The 22248-nt window shown below is 46.0% G+C and overlaps 1 protein-coding gene across 1 annotated transcript in view; it reads left to right on the top strand.

The window, feature by feature from the left end:
• TAFA1 (TAFA chemokine like family member 1) overlaps window positions 1–13585 on the top strand; it is a 328733-nt gene extending 315148 nt beyond the window's left edge. The window contains exons 3-4 of the mRNA XM_044301999.1: window positions 7602–7726; window positions 13444–13585. Of these exons, the coding sequence (XP_044157934.1) occupies window positions 7602–7726; window positions 13444–13461 (143 nt within the window). The 3' untranslated portion in view covers window positions 13462–13585. The remainder of the gene's footprint in view (window positions 1–7601; window positions 7727–13443) is intronic.
• Window positions 13586–22248: the final 8663 nt, after the last annotated feature.

The raw sequence follows: 22248 nt of genomic DNA on the forward strand, positions 1-22248 counted from the left end.
CTAATTCTGTCACTAAATCCATACCGGTGACCCAGCGCCTAAATACTAGGCCTCAAATTTAATTCCCTCTAAATCTCTCGTTACCCACCGGTGTACTGTTGTTGCTGGGCAAGATATTTAGTGTCCGTCAAAGCACATTTTTTGTTCTGGGTTGAAGTACAATTCCCAATTTAGCAATTTCATAATTTAGTGGTTTCTGCTATATCAGAGCTATTTGAAATCTATCCCTAAAAGGGTATATAATATTGAAGGTGCACATAGGGTCATTCAGAATAACTTCACACACACCCGCTACTGTGTATTTCCAAGTCTAATTCTGTCACTAAACCCATACCTGTCACCCAGCGCCTAAATACTAGGCCTCAAATTTAAATCCCTCTAAATCTCTCGTTACCGTTGTCCTGTTGTAGCTGGGAAAGTTATTTAGTGCCCGTCAAAGCACATTTTTTGTTCTGGGTTGAAGTACAATTCCCAATTTAGCAATTTCATAATTTAGTGGTTCCTGCTATATCAGAGCTATTTGAAATCTATCCCAAAAAGGGTATATAATATTGAAGGTGCACATTGGGTCATTCAGAATAACTTCACACACACGCTTCTGTGCATTTCCAAGTCTAATTCTGTCACTAAATCCATACCGGTGACCCAGCGCCTAAATACTAGGCCTCAAATTTAATTCCCTCTAAATCTCTCGTTACCCACCGCTGTACTGTTGTTGCTGGGCAAGATATTTAGTGTCCGTCAAAGCACATTTTTTGTTCTGGGTTGAAGTACAATTCCCAATTTAGCAATTTCATAATTTAGTGGTTTCTGCTATATCAGAGCTATTTGAAATCTATCCCTAAAAGGGTATATAATATTGAAGGTGCACATAGGGTCATTCAGAATAACTTCACACACACCCGCTACTGTGTATTTCCAAGTCTAATTCTGTCACTAAATCCATACCGGTGACCCAGCGCCTAAATACTAGGCCTCAAATTTAATTCCCTCTAAATCTCTCGTTACCCACCGCTGTACTGTTGTTGCTGGGCAAGATATTTAGTGTCCGTCAAAGCACATTTTTTGTTCTGGGTTGAAGTACAATTCCCAATTTAGCAATTTCATAATTTAGTGGTTTCTGCTATATCAGAGCTATTTGAAATCTATCCCTAAAAGGGTATATAATATTCAAGGTGCACATTGGGTCATTCAGAATAACTTCACACACACACGCTTCTGTGCATTTCCAAGTCTAATTCTGTCACTAAATCCATACCGGTCACCCAGCGCCTAAATACTAGGCCTCAAACGCAGCCGCCTGTCTACAGCCAATGTGGACAAGCTGACGTTCATAAAAATGAACCAGGCATGGATCCCACAGGATCTGTCCGTCCCTTGTCCAGATTAGACATTAACTACCTCCCCTTAACCATATATTATTGGACTCCAGGGCACTTCCTCATTCAATCCTATTTTTATTTTCATTTTACCATTATATTGCGAGGCTACCCAAAGTTGAATGAACCTCTCCTCTGTCTGGGTGCCGGGGCCTAAATATATGCCAATGGACTGTTCCAATGTTGGGTGATGTGAAGCCTGATTCTCTGCTATGACATGCAGACTGATTCTCTGCTGACATGAAGCCAGATCCTCTGTTACGGGACCTCTCTCCTCTGCCTGTGTGCTGGGCCTAAATTTATGAAAATGGACTCTTACAGTGGTGGGTGACGTGAAGCCTGATTCTCTGCTATGATATGAAGACTGATTCTCTGCTGACATGAAGCCAGATTGTCTGTTACGGGACCTCTCTCCTCTGCCTGGGTGCTGGGCCTAAATATATGCCAATGGACTGTTGCAGTGGTGGCTGACGTGAAGCCTCATTCTCTGCTATGACATGCAGACTGATTCTCTGCTGACATGAAGCCAGATTGTCTGTTACGGGACCTCTCTCCTCTGCCTGGGTGCTGGGTAGTGTTGAGCGCGAATATTCGAAAAGCAAATTTTTTTCGCGAATATCGCAACTTCGCGATTTCGCGAATATTTCGAATATAGTGCTATATATTCGTAAAAACGAATATTCGTTTTTTGTTTTTTCCCCCCCCCACAAAATTACAGTACACATATAATTGATTGTTTCCCAAAGGTCCAACAGCTCAGATCTTACTCACATTGCCTAGAAAGTGATTGAGGCGCGAATCTTCGTAAGGCGATTTTATTAGCGCACATGCGAATATCGGCACGTCCCAGAACAGAGGCAAAGGGCTTTGCATTCATACATTAGTGAATTGAGTTGCGAATCTTCGTAAGGCGATTTTATTAGCGCACATGCGAATATCGGCACGTCCCAGAACAGAGGCAAAGGGCTTTGCATTCATACATTAGTGATTGAATTGAGCTGCGAATCTTCGTAAGGCGATTTTATTAACGCAAATGCAAATATCTACACTTGTCCCCAGAACAGAGAGGCAAAGGCCTGTGCATTCATATAGTATAGCACCATATTCGCGAATACGTAGAACTTCGTAAAATTTGATTAACGAAAATTCGTATTTTTTATTTTACTTTCCACCTTACAGATTACATTGATCTGTACTCTGTCAACTACTGTCATCACCCCCCACTGTATCTCGATTGATTCCCAAAAGTCTCACATTCCCTAGAAAGTGATTGAGGTGCGAATCTTCGTAAGGCGATTTTATTAGCGCACATGCGAATATCTACACTTGTCCCAGAACAGAGGCAAAGGGCATTGCATTCATACATTAGTGATTGAATTGAGTTGCGAATCTTCGTAAGGCGATTTCATTAGCGCACATGTGAATTTTGCATAGCATATGTATTATGCGATGCGAAAATTCGAATTATCGCATATGCGAAATAATAACGAATTTGAATAATCGCGAATATTTTACGAATATTCTTTCGAATATTCACAAAATTTCGCGAATTCGAATATGGGACATGCCGCTCAACACTAGTGCTGGGCCTAAATTTATGACAATGGACTGTTGCAGTGGTGGGTGACGTGAAGCCTGATTCTCTGCTATGACATGCAGACTGATTCTCTGCTGACATGAAGCCAGATTGTCTGTTACGGGACCTCTCTCCTCTGCCTGGGTGCTGGGCCTAAATATATGCCAATGGACTGTTGCAGTGGTGGCTGACGTGAAGCCTCATTCTCTGCTATGACATGCAGACTAATTCTCTGCTGACATGAAGACAGATTCTCTGTTACGGGACCTCTCTCCTCTGCCTGGGTGCCGGGGCCTAAATATCTGAGAATGGACTGTTCCAGTGGTGGGTGACGGGAAGCCAGATTCTCTGCTATGGAACCTCTCTCCAATTGATTTTGGTTAATTTTTATTTATTTAATTTTTATTTTTATTCATTTCCCTATCCACATTTGTTTGCAGGGGATTTACCTACATGTTGCTGCCTTTTGCAGCCCTCTAGCTCTTTCCTGGGCTGTTTTACAGCCTTTTTAGTGCCGAAAAGTTCGGGTCCCCATTGACTTCAATGGGGTTCGGGTTCGGGACGAAGTTCGGATCGGGTTCGGATCCCGAACCCGAACATTTCCGGGATGTTCGGCCGAACTTCTCGAACCCGAACATCCAGGTGTTCGCTCAACTCTATTCTTCAACCCAATCAATATTCTAAGTGTTTCTCATCTGAAAAACAACATATCGTTAGAAATAACATTTTTTTTATATACTGCGGGGATATTGGAGAATTACGTGTAAACACTAGATAAAGCAATAAATTGCAAACTCACCTTTTCCGTGTGCACTGAATCCATTTAGAAAATGACTACAATCAATATCATCATTTATTTTATTTGTTGGCTTTTTTTATATGTTTTTTCCCACTACATTATGGTCACTTTCACATGTGATTGTGATACGGTTATACTGCAGACCCCTTTAGACCCCCACATTCAGCATAGTACACCATTCCATTTTTTGCAGAGAGCAGTGCAGCTGCAGGGGCTTCGGGCTGTGACGCTGGATGCTAATCTTTGACACCTGCTTGATATGCCGCCGGCAGTTGTCTCCTCTTTGTGCCTTCACCACCATCTTTAGACTGGAGGTCTCTGCGCAGCAATTCATTCTGTTCTACCATCCTGCATATGTGCACTGGGTAGTAACATACATTGTGAATTAACTGTATCATTTACATGCAGTAACAAGCATACAGTCATCTGCAGTCACATGCATTATACTATAAACTTCAGCTGCTGCGGAACATCATAGTACAAACTTCAGCTGCTGCGGAACATCATAGTACAAACTTCAGCTGCTGCAGAACATCATAATACACACCTCACCTGCTGCAGAACCTCATAATACACATTTCAGCTGCTGCAGAACATCATAATACACATTTCAGCTGCTGAAAACATCATAATACAGACCTCACCTGCTGCAGAACCTCATAATGCACACCTCAGCTGCTGCAGAACCTCATAATACACACCTCACCTGCTGCAGAACCTCATAATACACACATCAGCTACTGCAGAACCTCATAATACACACCTCAGCTGCTGCAGAACTTTATAATACAAACCACAGCTGCTGCAGAGCATTATAATACACACCTCAGCTGCTGCAGAGCATTATAATACACACCTCAGCTGCTAGATAACATCATAATACACACCTCAGCTGCTGCAGAACATCATAACACACCTCAGCTGCTGCAGAACATCATAAGACACACCTCAGCTGCTGCAGAACATCATAATACACACCTCAGCTGCTGCAGAACATCCTAATACACACCTCAGCTGCTGCAGAACATCCTAATGCACACCTCAGCTGCTGCAGAACATCATAATACACACCTCAGCTTCTGCAGAACATCATAATACACACCTCAGCTGCTGCAGAACATCATAATACACACCTCAGCTGCTGCAGAACATCCTAATACACACCTCAGCTGCTGCAGAGCATCCTAATACATACCTCAGCTGCTGCAGAGCATCCTAATACACACCTCAGCTGCTGCAGAGCATCCTAATACACACCTCAGCTGCTGCAGAGCATCCTAATACATACCTCAGCTGCTGCAGAACATCCTAATACACACCTCAGCTGCTGCAGAACATCCTAATACACACCTCAGCTTCTGCAGAACATCATAATACACACCTCAGCTGCTGCAGGACATCATAATACACACCTCAGCTGCAGAACATCATAATACACATCTCAGCTGCTGCAGAACATCCTAATACACATCTCAGCTGCTGCAGAACATCCTAATACACACCTCAGCTTCTGCAGAACATCATAATACACACCTCAGCTGCTGCAGAACATCATAATACACACTTCAGCTGCAGAACATCATAATACACATCTCAGCTGCTGCAGAACATCATAATACACACCTCAGCTGCAGAACATCATAATACACACCTCAGCTGCTGCAGAACCTCCTAATACACACCTCAGCTGCAGAACATCATAATACACACCTCAGCTGCTGCAGAACATCCTAATACACACCTCAGCTGCTGCAGAGCATCCTAATACATACCTCAGCTGCTGCAGAGCATCCTAATACACACCTCAGCTGCTGCAGAGCATCCTAATACACACCTCAGCTGCTGCAGAGCATCCTAATACATACCTCAGCTGCTGCAGAACATCCTAATACACACCTCAGCTGCTGCAGAACATCCTAATACACACCTCAGCTTCTGCAGAACATCATAATACACACCTCAGCTGCTGCAGGACATCATAATACACATCTCAGCTGCTGCAGAACATCCTAATACACATCTCAGCTGCTGCAGAACATCCTAATACACACCTCAGCTTCTGCAGAACATCATAATACACACCTCAGCTGCTGCAGAACATCATAATACACACCTCAGCTGCAGAACATCATAATACACATCTCAGCTGCTGCAGAACATCATAATACACACCTCAGCTGCAGAACATCATAATACACACCTCAGCTGCTGCAGAACCTCCTAATACACACCTCAGCTGCAGAACATCATAATACACACCTCAGCTGCAGAACATCATAATACACACCTCAGCTGCTGTACAACATTATAATATTCACCTCTGATCAGTGGACTTGACTACGCTCCTTACTCTTCAAGAAGAGGTTGTGCATCAACTGAATTTTAAAATATAATCCCTACCGTTTCTTTGCTTAGGAGTCCAGTGGGCGGGGCCTACCTGACAGGTATAGACACATTCATACAGGGAAGGCCATCACTTATTGCGTAGGACTGCTCGCTGGACACTTACTCTTAGAAAGAGCAGGGGAAATACAAATTATACTGACTCTTATCACGTAAGCTATATACCAACCTGCTCAGCTCCTCCTGCGCAGTAACATGCTGCCCGCAGACTGTGCTGCATTTTCACCGTCCCTTTAATATTTTATTGACACATGGACCGAATCCTCAGACTATGGCGGTCCCGGTTTTCGCCGGGTACACTGTACTTTACTTTGTTTGATTTTATAATAAGAAAAAAACCTCAGGAGTTTTCTATGAAAACGAGGAAAGTCGTTATTTAAACTGCAGACGGCAAATACAATTTCTCTACTGTCTAAATAGCAAGTGGAATGATTTTTGCCCTGCGCGATCCAAGCCGGAGATGAAGAGGTGAACTACATTTCCCATAATACAGCGCTGTCATTTACAGCTGCATGAGGGTCAGCCTGGGCTGCAGGATAAGACATTGGAAAAAAGGGCTTCTTGTTAATGTGACGCCCATTGGCGATGGACCAGTTAGGATATATCTTTGTTTTTCTGATACAGAGCTCCAAATGCCCTGCATAGATATAGATTTAAAGGGAGTCTGTCCCTAGGAAACTTCACTGATAAACCGGACACAATGGGGATCATTCACAAAGACTATTGTTTTACACAAGTCTGTTTACCCCCTGCTCAGCCGTTGGATTCGGCACGACGTGCACCTAATTTAAGGGGGTTCTCTCCACTTCAGCAAGTGGCATTCATCATGTAGAGGAAGTGAATACAAGGCACTTACTAATGTATTGTGATTGTCCATATTGCTTCCTTTGCTGGCTGGATTAATTTTTCCATCACATTATAAACTGCTCGTTTCCATGGTTATGACCACCCTGCAATCCATCAGTGAAGGTCGTGCATGCACATTATAGGAAAAAGCACCGGCCTACGTCCAATGACAAGGTCCCAGCCACCAGAGAGGCCGGCGCTTTTTCCTATAGTGTGCATGGACGGGACGGCCACCGCTGATGAATTGCAGGGTGGTCGTAACTCCTGGATATGAACAGTGTATAATTTGATAGAAAAATTAATCCAGCCAGCAAAGGAAGCAATATGGACAATCACAATACATTAGTAAGTGCCTTGTAGTAACTTCCTCTACATAATAAATGCTATTTGCTGAAGTGAGAGGACCCCTTTTAAATGAGGCGCACCTCCGGCACTCCAGCCCCAGATTGGATTAGTGTTCCCTCCTCTTTTACACCTGGAAGATGGTAAATTTGTTGGGACTTAAGTCCTCTAATAGAGTTTTTTTTTTTAAAGGTTTTCAAAGCAAGAGAATCCCTTTAATTGATGTATGAATTTTTTATATATTTTTTTCTTGCAGCTTCAATAGTTATTGGGAAGTGGTGGTGCGAGATGGAGCCGTGTTTAGAGGGCGAAGAATGTAAGACTCTGCCGGATAACTCAGGATGGATGTGTGCAACCGGCAATAAGATAAAGACCACTAGAGTAAGTATCGGCAGACGTAACAAGAAGCATAGCTGTGTATTATTAGTGTATTCTAAATGTATGAGCAAAAATTATACTTTCAAAAGTTACCCATGCACAGGACTGTATGTATTTTGCGGGTCCGCAAAAAATGGATCCACAAAAAAATACATCCGTGTGCATCCCGTATTTTGCGGAACGGAACAGCTGGCCCCTAATAGAACAGACCTATCTTTGTCCGTAATGCGGACAATAATAGGACATGTTCTATTTTTTTGTGGAACGAACATACGGAACCGGAATGTACATGGAGTTATTTCCGTTTTTTGCAGAACCATTGAAATTAATGGTTCCACATACGGACCGCAAAAAACAAAATACATTCGTGTGCATGAGCCCTTATCTGACCTGATCCTGCTATAACAGGGATTGCCAACCTGCGGCTCTCCAGCTGTTGCACAACTACAACCCCCAGCATGCCCAGACTGCCTACAGCTATCAGCCTACAGCAGGGCATGGTGGGAATTGTAGTTTTACAACAGCTGGAGAGCCGTCCCTGTGCTATAACTGTCACCGTGGACCTGCAGCACCAGGGTGAGGAGTTTTAAATTCCTTCCAGGGACATCTGTATGGAGCTGGTACATTCTCCCTGCGATTGCCTGGGTTTCCTCTGGGTTCTCCAGTCTCTTACCAAACTTCAAAAAACATTCTGGTTAATGGGTAGGACGTGCTAGAAAATCCGTGGATGCGCTACCCAACGGTCATGTGAACATGACCTACCACGGTTTACAATTATAATTAGGGTTCAGCGAAGCGCACTTCAGTTCATAGATCCGAAGTCGCTTCTGTCAAAACTTCGTTTGTACAGGCTCCGCCAAGGTTAAATTCGTTATCTCCGAAGTCTCGTGACACTTTGGTGAATAACTTCGGACTTTGATTTTCTAACTTGAAAACAATTTTTTTTTAAACTGGGAACTGAAGGCGACTTGTTTTTAAGTTGAATAATCGAATGCCGAAGTTATTCACTGAAGTCTCGCGCGTCTTCGGCGAGCGTCTTGGCGGAGCCCATACATTTGATTGCTGTACAGAGATGGATCATGAATAGGGACCGTGATTTATAGGTCCGAAATGCGTAGACCGCTTGCCTGTTTTGTTTATGGACCTTTTTTACTGCATGAAATAATAAAGCACAACTTTTTAGAAGCTGGACCACCACCATTTCCTTTCTGCAATGATGGATCTCCATACAGCATTCAAACGAAGTAAGGTGCACTGTCCTTGGCATCATATGCACAGTGTATGTGTGCCTGATGCCACTGCGGATGCGTCCCAGGTTCATCTGAACCTGTCCAGTCTCCTGACTTGTCTGTTCCCCCTTAAAATCACTATTCTGGAGCATTCTGAAGAATACATACATTTGACAACTGAGCATTACTAATTCCTCTTATCAATGGAGGATGTCCCTACGCCAGTCAGTGCTGATGGTTGCAACTTGTGCAAGGACACACTTTATTGACATGGTGAATGGTAGTGACCAAAAATTTGAGGGGGTCACTTATTATACTGTAATACACCTATATTAGGCATATTATAGGGTAAAGTTGCGCCACTATCTGCAACTTCTCCCCGCTCACCCCAGTTCTAAAATTGCGAGCGTGGCGTGGCCGGGGAAGGCGATGGGACGGCAGGCCAGTCTCATTCAGCATTTTCTACGCCTGTTTTAATGTAAGACAGCATTTAAAATCGGCGGTGGATGCGCTGAAGTTATGTAGCCTGCGACTCTTCATAACTCCGGCGGATCCACCACCAGCTATGGGGATTTATTAAGACCGTCGTCTAAAACACGGTCTTAATAAATGTGAAATAGAGTTCTTAAAATTGGCACTCCAGAAAAGATGCTGCAGACATCTCAGGAGGGCTGACAGATCCTCCTTATATAAGACACACGTGTTTGTAAGGAACGATAGGCCTGTCTTTTTATGCCATCATAGCTGAAACTTTCTTTGATACATTTGTTGATTTCCCTATTAGTGAAATTTTGTAAATAAACTGAAGAAATGCAATTTTCTTGTCCTGAAACCAACTGACAAAATAGTTATTTATACAAATCTACATTAAAACATCTATTAGTGACTAAGATGCAACGTGTTTGTTTCTGCTGGAAGAGGGTTCACTTTTTTGTTTTGTTTTTAAGTTTCAGGGTCACACATGACCACCTTCATGCAAGGCAAGATGGCATCTGAGGCCCTGAAACCTAGTAGGTATAGTCATTGTCGTCACTCTGAAAACAAGCCTGACCATTGCCAGTTATTGTTGTCATCTTCATATTTGTTGATTGAATTCCCATAATTCCTTGTTTCCATTTAATAATAGACAATCTAGATATTCTCAGCAGCTAGAGAAACATGTGGCTTTCATTTTCAAGAAACATCAGATTACACATCCAGACTGCTGCTATAGGGGGAATTCCAGACTACACACCCAGACTGCTGCTATAGGGGGAGGTCCAGACTACACATCCAGACTGCTGCTATAGGGGGAGGTCCAGACTACACATCCAGACTGCTGCTATAGGGGGAGGTCCAGACTGCACATCCAGACTGCTGCTATAGGGGGAGGTCCAGACTACACATCCAGACTGCTGCTATAGGGGGAGGTCCAGACTACACACCCAGACTGCTGCTATAGGGGAAGGTACAGACTACACAGCCAGACTGCTGCTATAGGGGGAGGTCCAGACTACACATCCAGACTGCTGCTATAGGGGGAGGTCCAGACTACACATCCAGACTGCTGCTATAGGGGAGTTCCAGACTACACATCCAGACTGCTGCTATAGGGGAAGGTCCAGACTGCACATCCAGACTGCTGCTATAGGGAAAGGTCCAGACTACACAGCCAGACTGCTGCTATAGGGGAAGGTCCAGACTACACATCCAGACTGCTGCTATAGGGGGAGGTCCAGACTACACATCCAGACTGCTGCTATAGGGGGAGGTCCAGACTACACAGCCAGACTTCTGCTATAGGGGGAGGTCCAGACTACACAGTCAGACTTCTGCTATAGGGGGAGGTCCAGACTACACATCCAGACTGCTGCTATAGGGGAAGGTCCAGACTACATATCCAGACTGCTGCTATACGGGGAGGTCCAGACTACACAGCCAGACTTCTGCTATAAGGGTGGTCCAGACTACACATCCAGACTGCTGCTATAAGGGGCGGTCCAGACTACACATCCAGACTGCTGTTATAATGGGAGGTCTAGACTACACATCTGGACTGCTGTTATAAGGGGAGAACCAGACTACACATCCAGACTGCTGCTGTAGGGGAAGGTCCAGACTACACATCCAGACTGCTGATTTAGGTAGTTCTCCAGACTACACATCCAGACTGCTGTTATAATGGGAGGTCCAGACTACACATCTGGACTGCTGTTATAAGGGGAGGACCAGACTACACATCCAGACTGCTGATATAGGGGAGGTTCAGACAACATGTCCAGACTGTTGCTATAGGGGGCGCTCCGGACTACACATCCAGACTGCTGATTGGCTGAGGTCCAACACTCTTCACTTGAAGTCGGCGCCAGAACTGCACAGCTCAATCCATTGTATAGTGGTCGGCGGTACTAACTGCAGCACTGCTCTCATTGAAGAGAATGCAGTTACTATCTCCATCCAAAGTAGAGGGGTTGGAGCAGTGTATTTCCAGCTTCTGTTGTTAGAGCTGCAAGGTAACTGCTAATCAGTGGGGGTTTGTGGTGTCAGACCCCCACCATTCTGGTATTGGCAGACTATCCTGAAGATAAGCCATCAATATCAGAATCGTAAATGACCCCTTTAAGTTAGGCCATTGTTTGTATACTACAGCAGTAATCGCTCAATTCACATTAGAACTGCAGTGACTACAGACTACGAGTATGACTCACTTGTGAGGTTTCAGATGGATAATAGCACTCCCTATACATAATTAATACTGTTTGCTGTGTACATAACTTGGATCTACTCTAAGAAAAAAAACTGCTACAAGGTAAACAGAGTCTGGGTCACTATGTGACAGAAGCAGCCATGTTTGCTAGCCTAGATCTGAACAAAGAGCCCCGGAGCAATGACATTAATTGACTGCACTCTGACAACATCCCATATACCGCAAGCTGGTGCCTAGCCAGAAATACAGATGAAACATCCATGTGGTAATTACATTGATTTGCATTACAACATGGAACAGGGAATATGAAGATAGATAGATAGATAAATAGATAGATAGATAGAAAACTAAAATCCAGCAGCAGAAGGTAGAAAATGAAAAACAATAGATTTGCTAGTCTAGAACTCTTGACCCCAAGTTCACGTGATAAAAATTAAAAAATGAACATTGCCCTGTAAAATTGCAATCACAATTCTGGAGGGTCCTTTTAATGTTTTAATTGATAGATAAATTGTTAAAAAACTAATCATAATAATATTAAAGGGGCTCTCTGGGCTCTCCTATATTGATGACCTATCCTCATTATATATCATCAATATCAGATCGGCAGGAGTCCGACACCCGGCACCCCCACGATCAGCTGTATGAGGAGACAGCACGTGCGCAGCTGATCGTGGGGGTGCCAGGTGTCGGACCCCCGCTGACCTGATATTGATGACCTATCCTGAGGATAGCGGAAAAAAACTGAAGATGACAGCAGCATATCCAAATGAGGATCCTTTACTCACCGAACTTCCATGTACAAAAAAAGTACATTTCGGCTACACAGTAGCCTTCATCAACGCTTGATAAAGACTACTGTGTAGCCAAAACGTTGCACTTTTTTTGTACATGGAAGTTCGGTGAAAAAAGGACCCTCATTTGGATATGCTGCTGTCATCTTCAGGTTTTTTTTCCCGTTGATCTGATGACCATCGAGGATCGGTGGTCTGGACAAGCTGTTGCATTCCGAGGGAGTCTTATACAGTAGTGTGCATGGTGCTGCTCTGAATTATCTGTTACTACTATCCCGAGGATAGGTCAACAATAGAAAAAGCCTGGACAACCTCTTAAATACTAATATAGATATATGTAATGTAACATGCATACCGCTATACCAGAAACATACATAGCACAACTATATCACACGCATTCATGGTACCAGCACACTGCACGTATACATAACATTCATACTGTATATACACATTATAAACACCTTTACATGCAATAAGCACATACAGTATGTACATATTCATACATACTAATAGCAGATACATAAATTCATACACATTACACACATATAGATACACGCAACACAATTGCATACACATCACATGCATGAGTACATACATACATACACACATTACACATACTTACCTTTCCTCAGCTCATCGTGACATACCAGTAGTGGAGAGGGAGTTGTTGTTAGCAAAGCATACCCTATTTCCTTTGTGTTCAGCTCCCTGCACTCCCTCCCTCTGTTGTCAGCCTGGACAAAGCTGCTGCCTGAATCAAGTTACAACAGCCGGTGAGGAGCTCCAGCCGCTGTAACTTAAGAGAACACAGGCAGGAGAGGGAGGGAATGGCAGGACCTACTCACACCTTTATCCTGAGCCCCCCTCTACATTTCCACGTGCCCCCCAGTTACACCCCTTGTTTTATTATTATTATTATTATTATTATTATAGGTTGAAATGTGCTTTATAATAGTAGATCATTCATTTACAACATGTTCTCATTTTTGAACACTTCTTTTATTCTTGCAGATTCATCCAAGATCTTAAGTTTCATTTTTCTGGTCATCATCACATCCACCTGCTGATGAACAAGGACGCCATATACCAACTTCAATCTCCTTGAAAAAAATAAAATAAAAAATACCCTAAGGATTAACAAGCCAAATGGATATTTTACTTGCACTTTGACTTTTTGATGAAAAACTTTCAGTGGTTTCACTATGTGAAATAAAGTTATCCATGGGGAGCAAAAAATTTGAGGGACGTGTTGACTTTCGACAGGACTTCATGTTATCTTTGGCCAAGAACGGGACAGGAAATATAGGAATATTTTGTAGGATGTGGAATATATCATCCAAGTATCATGTATATACAGATGGAGGACCCACCACTAAGATATTAAGGACTCCTTCCTATAATAGGACTACTACCCTGTTTATATCAATAGGTTAAAAACGGCAAGACAAAGGTCAAACGTCTTGTCCTTAAGGATCTTCAACATCTACGCGGAATCAAGATCTTCCTTCAATTCCAGATGAACATGTTGATGATGAAATATGTTTTTTTTTTTTCTATTGTGTCCTGGAAGCTTTTTACCCATCTGTGATTCTAGCATGCCAGCTTTGATTATGTCAACATTTCTATTCAATCGGTCGCTCCCGCCATCTTCCAACAGAGTATTTTTTTACAGGAAGTTCAACGGAGAAGGAAACAATGTCAAAGCAGGAGACGCCCGTCATGGAGAACGGTCACGAGATTACGTCTGTCGGGATCTTTGTATTCTCACTGGTGTAAATAGGATGTTGGCAGGATTTGTATAACCGGTGCTGTCCACAGTAAACCCCACTGTTTTGCACTTGCTTATTCCTTTAAAAGTAAAAGTCTTAATAAACATTATTTTGTTTGATTTTTTTTTCATGGTCGGTCATGGATAATTCACATTTTTAATGTTAAAACTTTAAAATAGGCGAGGAATGGGATCTAAAAATAAAAAATGCATTACTAGTACTGTTCCCTGCTGCTCCGGTCTCTGTTTACTTGGCTGCATCGGTGAAGTGCCCGTATAACCATGTGCCGTACACCACCAAGGCCAGTGATTTCCTGCATTGGTCACGTGGGTATATCGCCACTGCAGCCAAACAAATAGAGACCAGTGGAGAGGACTGGCGTTGCAGAGCGGGAAAGTAAAGACAAATAAATGTGTAAGTAAGGCCTCATGCACACGGCCGTTGTTTAGGTCCGCATCCGAGCCGCCGTTTTTGCGGCTCGGATGCGGACCCATTCACTTCAATGGGGCCGCAAAAGATGCGGATAGCACTCCGTGTGCTGTCCGCATCCGTTGCACCGTTCCGTGGCCCGCAAAACAAATATAGCATGTCCTATTCTTGTCCGTTTTGCGGACAAGAATAGGCATGTCTACAATGGGCTGCCCGTTCCGTTCCGCAAATTGCGGAAGGCACACGAGCGGCTTCCATTTTTTGCGGATCCATGGTTTGCGGACCGCAAAAAAATGGCACAGTCGTGTGCATGTAGCCTAATGCCTTTTTTTTTGTTTTATCATATTCTCTACATGCCACAATACAATATATTGGGAGGGATTTATCAAAGCTTCTTCAGCAGTTTTCTGGTGCAGAAATATCGCACATTTTTGGGCAAGCCACCTTTTGAGGAAACTTTTAGTCATCCCGAGATGCGCCAAAATGATTGCCTCTAACTAAGAGTGGTGTACTTCTTGGCAGTCTTAGGCTACTTTCACACTTGCGTCGTCAATTCCGATATTGAGATCTGGCAGAGGATCTCAATACTGCAATTAAACAGATCCGTTTAGATTTTGCACATCAGGATGCATAGGTTCCGTTAGGATGCGGTTATGCCAGATCAAAGCGGAAAAAAACAGATCCGTCACTAAATACACTGAAAGTCAATGGGTGACCGATCCATTTTTTTAGGCTCCATAAAAAACGGATCCATCACCATTGACTTACATTGTTTTTAATGCCGGATATGTTTTTTCCCGTTTTTATGACCAGACACAAAACTGCAGCTTGCAGCAGTTTTATGTAGGGTCACAAATCACAATGCTGCCGGAATGGAAGACATCCTGATCCATCCTGAACGGATCTCTTTCCATTCAGAATGCGTGAGGACTAAACGGAAACATTTTCTCAATACCGGAAAAAAACAACGCAAGTGTGAAAGTAGCCTTAAAGGGGTTGTCTCATGAGACAAGACACAGTCCCGACCATCAACCAACTGGGAAACCGTGGAGCGTGCCAGCGCTCGCTCTTTCAGTAGCTCCCTATATAGTGCATAGGAGCTACGGAAATAATGTAGCTATGCTGTTTTCAAGTTAAGGAAACAGCATAGCTCGTTGTGCTACACTGTTTCCGTAGCTCCTATGCACCGCAATGGGAGCTACTGAAATGGAGAACACCGGCACAGCCTGTTGTTTCCCGGCCTCCTAGTGGTCAGGACTAGAGTTGAGCGAACACCTGGATGTTCGGGTTCGAGAAGTTCGGCCGAACATCCCGGAAATGTTCGGGTTCGGGATCCGAACCCGATCCGAACTTCGTCCCGAACCCGAACCCCATTGAAGTCAATGGGGACCCGAACTTTTCGGCACTAAAAAGGCTGTAAAACAGCCCAGGAAAGAGCTAGAGGGCTGCAAAAGGCAGCAACATGTAGGTAAATCCCCTGCAAACAAATGTGGATAGGGAAATGAATTAAAATAAAAATTAAATAAATAAAAATTAACCAAAATCAATTGGAGAGAGGTTCCATAGCAGAGAATCTGGCTTCCCGTCACCCACCACTGGAACAGTCCATTCTCAGATATTTAGGCCCCGGCACCCAGGCAGAGGAGAGAGGTCCCGTAACAGAGAATCTGTCTTCATGTCAGCAGAGAATTAGTCTGCATGTCATAGCAGAGAATGAGGCTTCACGTCAGCCACCACTGCAACAGTCCATTGGCATATATTTAGGCCCAGCACCCAGGCAGAGGAGGGAGGTCCCGTAACAGACAATCTGTCTTCATGTCAGCAGAGAATTAGTCTGCATGTCATAGCAGAGAATGAGGCTTCACGTCAGCCACCACTGCAACAGTCCATTGGCATATATTTAGGCCCAGCACACACACAGGCAGAGGAGAGAGGTCCCGTAACAGAGAATCTGGCTTCATGTCAGCAGAGAATCAGTCTGCATGTCATAGCAGAGAATGAGGCTTCACGTCAGCCACCACTGCAACAGTCCATTGGCATATATTTAGGCCCAGCACACACACAGGCAGAGGAGAGAGGTCCCGTAACAGAGGATCTGGCTTCATGTCAGTAGAGAATCAGTCTGCATGTCATAGCAGAGAATCAGGCTTCACGTCAGCCACCACTGCAACAGTCCATTGTCATAAATTTAGGCCCAGCACCCAGGCAGAGAGGTCCCGTAACAGACAATCTGGCTTCATGTCAGCAGAGAATTAGTCTGCATGTCATAGCAGAGAATGAGGCTTCACGTCAGCCACCACTGCAACAGTCCATTGGCATATATTTAGGCCTAGCACACAGGCAGAGGAGAGAGGTCCCGTAACAGACAATCTGGCTTCATGTCAGCAGAGAATCAGTCTGCATGTCATAGCAGAGAATGAGGCTTCACGTCACCCACCACTGCAACAGTCCATTGGCATATATTTAGGCCTAGCACACAGGCAGAGCAGAGAGGTCCCGTAACAGACAATCTGGCTTCATGACAGCAGAGAATCAGTCTGCATGTCATAGCAGAGAATGAGGCTTCACGTCACCCACCACTGCAACAGTCCATTGGCATATATTTAGGCCTAGCACACAGGCAGAGCAGAGAGGTCCCGTAACAGACGATCTGGCTTCATGTCAGCAGAGAATCAGTCTGCATGTCATAGCAGAGAATGAGGCTTCACGTCAGCCACCACTGCAACAGTCCATTGGCATATATTTAGGCCCAGCACCCAGGCAGAGGAGGGAGGTCCCGTAACAGAGAATCTGTCTTCATGTCAGCAGAGAATTAGTCTGCATGTCATAGCAGAGAATCAGGCTTCACGTCACCCACCACTGCAACAGTCCATTGGCATATATTTAGGCCCAGCACCCAGGCAGAGGAGGGAGGTCCCGTAACAGAGAATCTGTCTTCATGTCAGCAGAGAATTAGTCTGCATGTCATAGCAGAGAATGAGGCTTCACGTCAGCCACCACTGCAACAGTCCATTGGCATATATTTAGGCCCAGCACACACACAGGCAGAGGAGAGAGGTCCCGTAACAGAGAATCTGTCTTCATGTCAGCAGAGAATTAGTCTGCATGTCATAGCAGAGAATGAGGCTTCACGTCAGCCACCACTGCAACAGTCCATTGGCATATATTTAGGCCCAGCACACACACAGGCAGAGGAGAGAGGTCCCGTAACAGACAATCTGGCTTCATGTCAGCAGAGAATTAGTCTGCATGTCATAGCAGAGAATGAGGCTTCACGTCACCCACCACTGCAACAGTCCATTGGCATATATTTAGGCCCAGCACCCAGGCAGAGGAGGGAGGTCCCGTAACAGAGAATCTGTCTTCATGTCAGCAGAGAATTAGTCTGCATGTCATAGCAGAGAATGAGGCTTCACGTCAGCCACCAGTGCAACAGTCCATTGGCATATATTTAGGCCCAGCACACACACAGGCAGAGGAGAGAGGTCCCGTAACAGAGAATCTGTCTTCATGTCAGCAGAGAATTAGTCTGCATGTCATAGCAGAGAATGAGGCTTCACGTCAGCCACCACTGCAACAGTCCATTGGCATATATTTAGGCCCAGCACACACACAGGCAGAGGAGAGAGGTCCCGTAACAGACAATCTGGCTTCATGTCAGCAGAGAATTAGTCTGCATGTCATAGCAGAGAATGAGGCTTCACGTCAGCCACCACTGCAACAGTCCATTGGCATATATTTAGGCCCAGCACACACACAGGCAGAGGAGAGAGGTCCCGTAACAGAGAATCTGGCTTCATGTCAGCAGAGAATCAGTCTGCATGTCATAGCAGAGAATCAGGCTTCACGTCAGCCACCACTGCAACAGTCCATTGTCATAAATTTAGGCCCAGCACCCAGGCAGAGGAGAGAGGTCCCGTAACAGAGAATCTGGCTTCATGTCAGCAGAGAATCAGTCTTCATATCATAGCAGAGAATCAGGCTTCACGTCACCCACCACTGTAAGAGTCAATTTTCATAAATTTAGGCCCAGAACCCAGGCAGAGGAGAAAGGTCCCGTAACAGACAATCTGGCTTCATGTCAGCAGAGAATCAGTCTTCATATCATAGCAGAGAATCAGGCTTCACGTCACCCACCACTGTAAGAGTCAATTTTCATAAATTTAGGCCCAGAACCCAGGCAGAGGAGAAAGGTCCCGTAACAGACAATCTGGCTTCATGTCAGCAGAGAATCAGTCTTCATATCATAGCAGAGAATCAGGCTTCACGTCACCCACCACTGCAACAGTCCATTGGCATATATTTAGGCCTAGCACACAGGCAGAGCAGAGAGGTCCCGTAACAGACAATCTGGCTTCATGACAGCAGAGAATCAGTCTGCATGTCATAGCAGAGAATCAGGCTTCACGTCAGCCACCACTGCAACAGTCCATTGTCATAAATTTAGGCCCAGCACCCAGGCAGAGGAGAGAGGTCCCGTAACAGACAATCTGGCTTCATGTCAGCAGAGAATTAGTCTGCATGTCATAGCAGAGAATCAGGCTTCATGTCAGCCACCACTGCAACAGTCCATTGGCATATATTTAGGCCTAGCACACAGGCAGAGGAGAGGTTCATTCAACTTTGGGTAGCATCGCAATATAATGGTAAAATGAAAATAAAAATAGGATTGAATGAGGAAGTGCCCTGGAGTCCAATAATATATGGTTATGGGGAGGTAGTTAATGTCTAATCTGGACAAGGGACGGACAGGTCCTGTGGGATCCATGCCTGGTTCATTTTTATGAACGTCAGCTTGTCCACATTGGCTGTAGACAGGCGGCTGCGTTTGTCTGTAATGACGCCCCCTGCCGTGCTGAATACACGTTCAGACAAAACGCTGGCTGCCGGGCAGGCCAGCACCTCCAAGGCATAAAAGGCTAGCTCTGGCCACGTGGACAATTTAGAGACCCAGAAGTTGAATGGGGCCGAACCATCAGTCAGTACGTGGAGGGGTGTGCACACGTACTGTTCCACCATGTTAGTGAAATGTTGCCTCCTGCTAACACGTTGCGTATCAGGTGGTGGTGCAGTTAGCTGTGGCGTGTTGACAAAACTTTTCCACATCTCTGCCATGCTAACCCTGCCCTCAGAGGAGCTGGCCGTGACACAGCTGCCTTGGCGACCTCTTGCTCCTCCTCTGCCTTGGCCTTGGGCTTCCACTTGTTCCCCTGTGACATTTGGGAATGCTCTCAGTAGCGCGTCTACCAACGTGCGCTTGTACTCGCGCATCTTCCTATCACGCTCCAGTGCAGGAAGTAAGGTGGGCACATTGTCTTTGTAGCGTGGATCCAGCAGGGTGGCAACCCAGTAGTCCGCACAGGTTAAAATGTGGGCAACTCTGCTGTCGTTGCGCAGGCACTGCAGCATGTAGTCGCTCATGTGTGCCAGGCTGCCCAGGGATAAGGACAAGCTGTCCTCTGTGGGAGGCGTATCGTCATCGTCCTGCCTTTCCCCCCAGCCACGCACCAGTGATGGACCCGAGCTGCGTTGGGTGCCACCCCGCTGTGACCATGCTTCATCCTCATCCTCCTCCACCTCCTCCTCATCCTCGTCCTCCTCGTCCTCCAGTAGTGGGCCCTGGCTGGCCACATTTGTACCTGGCCTCTGCTGTTGCCAAAAACCTCCCTCTGAGTCACTTCGAAGAGACTGGCCTGAAAGTGCTAAAAATGACCCCTCTTCCTCCTCCTCCTCCTCCTGGGCCACCTCCTCTTCCATCATCGCCCTAAGTGTTTTCTCAAGGAGACATAGAAGTGGTATTGTAACGCTGATAACGGTGTCATCGCCACTGGCCATGTTGGTGGAGTACTCGAAACAGCGCAACAGGGCACACAGGTCTCGCATGGAGGCCCAGTCATTGGTGGTGAAGTGGTGCTGTTCTGTAGTGCGACTGACCCGTGCGTGCTGCAGCTGAAACTCCACTATGGCCTGCTGCTGCTCGCACAGTCTGTCCAGCATGTGCAAGGTGGAGTTCCACCTGGTGGGCACGTCGCATATGAGGCGGTGAGCGGGAAGGCCGAAGTTACGCTGTAGCGCAGACAGGCGAGCAGCAGCAGGATGTGAACGCCGGAAGCGCGAACAGACGGCCCGCACTTTATGCAGCAGCTCTGACATGTCGGGGTAGTTGTGAATGAACTTCTGCACCACCAAATTCAGCACATGCGCCAAGCAAGGGATGTGCGTCAAATTGGCTAGTCCCAGAGCTGCAACGAGATTTCGCCCATTATCACACACCACCAGGCCGGGCTTGAGGCTCACCGGCAGCAACCACTCGTCGGTCTGTTGTTCTATACCCCGCCACAACTCCTGTGCGGTGTGGGGCCTGTCCCCCAAACATATGAGTTTCAGAATGGCCTGCTGACGTTTACCCCGGGCTGTGCTGAAGTTGGTGGTGAAGGTGTGTGGCTGACTGGATGAGCAGGTGGAAGAAGAGGAGGAGGAAGCCGAGAAGGAGGAGGTGGCAACAGGAGGCAAAGAATGTTGCCCTGCGATCCTTGGCGGCGGAAGGACGTGCGCCAAACAGCTCTCCGCCTGGGGCCCAGCTGCCACTACATTTACCCAGTGTGCAGTTAGGGAGATATAGCGTCCCTGGCCGTGCTTACTGGTCCACGTATCTGTGGTTAGGTGGACCTTGCCACAGATGGCGTTGCGCAGTGCACACTTGATTTTATCGGATACTTGGTTGTGCAGGGAAGGCACGGCTCTCTTGGAGAAGTAGTGCCGGCTGGGAACAACATACTGTGGGACAGCAAGCGACATGAGCTGTTTGAAGCTGTCTGTGTCCACCAGCCTAAATGACAGCATTTCATATGCCAGTAGTTTAGAAATGCTGGCATTCAGGGCCAGGGATCGAGGGTGGCTAGGTGGGAATTTACGCTTTCTATCAAATGTTTGTGAGATGGAGAGCTGAACGCTGGCGTGTGACATGGTTGAGACGCTTGGTGACGGAGGTGGTGGTGGTGGTGTTGGTGGTACATCCCCTGTTTGCTGGGCGGCAGGTGCCAACGTTCCTCCAGAGGCGGAGGAAGAGGCCGAGGCGGCAGCAGCAGAATAGGCCGAGGCGGCAGCAGCAGAAGAGGTAGCAGGGGGAGCCTGAGTGACTTCCTTGGTTTTAAGGTGTTTACTCCACTGCAGTTCATGCTTTGCATGCAGGTGCCTGGTCATGCAGGTTGTGCTCAGGTTCAGAACGTTAATGCCTCGCTTCAGGCTCTGATGGCACAGCGTGCAAACCACTCGGGTCTTGTCGTCAGCACATTGTTTGAAGAAGTGCCATGCCAGGGAACTCCTTGAAGCTGCCTTTGGGGTGCTCGGTCCCAGATGGCGGCGGTCAGTAGCAGGCGGAGTCTCTTGGCGGCGGGTGTTCTGCTTTTGCCCACTGCTCCCTCTTTTGCTACGCTGTTGGCTCGGTCTCACCACTGCCTCTTCCTCCGAACTGTGAAAGTCAGTGGCACGACCTTCATTCCATGTGGGGTCTAGGACCTCATCGTCCCCTGCATCGTCTTCCACCCAGTCTTGATCCCTGACCTCCTGTTCAGTCTGCACACTGCAGAAAGATGCAGCAGTTGGCACCTGTGTTTCG

This window comes from Bufo gargarizans, chromosome 7 (assembly GCF_014858855.1).
Source record: "Bufo gargarizans isolate SCDJY-AF-19 chromosome 7, ASM1485885v1, whole genome shotgun sequence".
Lineage (NCBI taxonomy): Eukaryota > Metazoa > Chordata > Amphibia > Anura > Bufonidae > Bufo > Bufo gargarizans.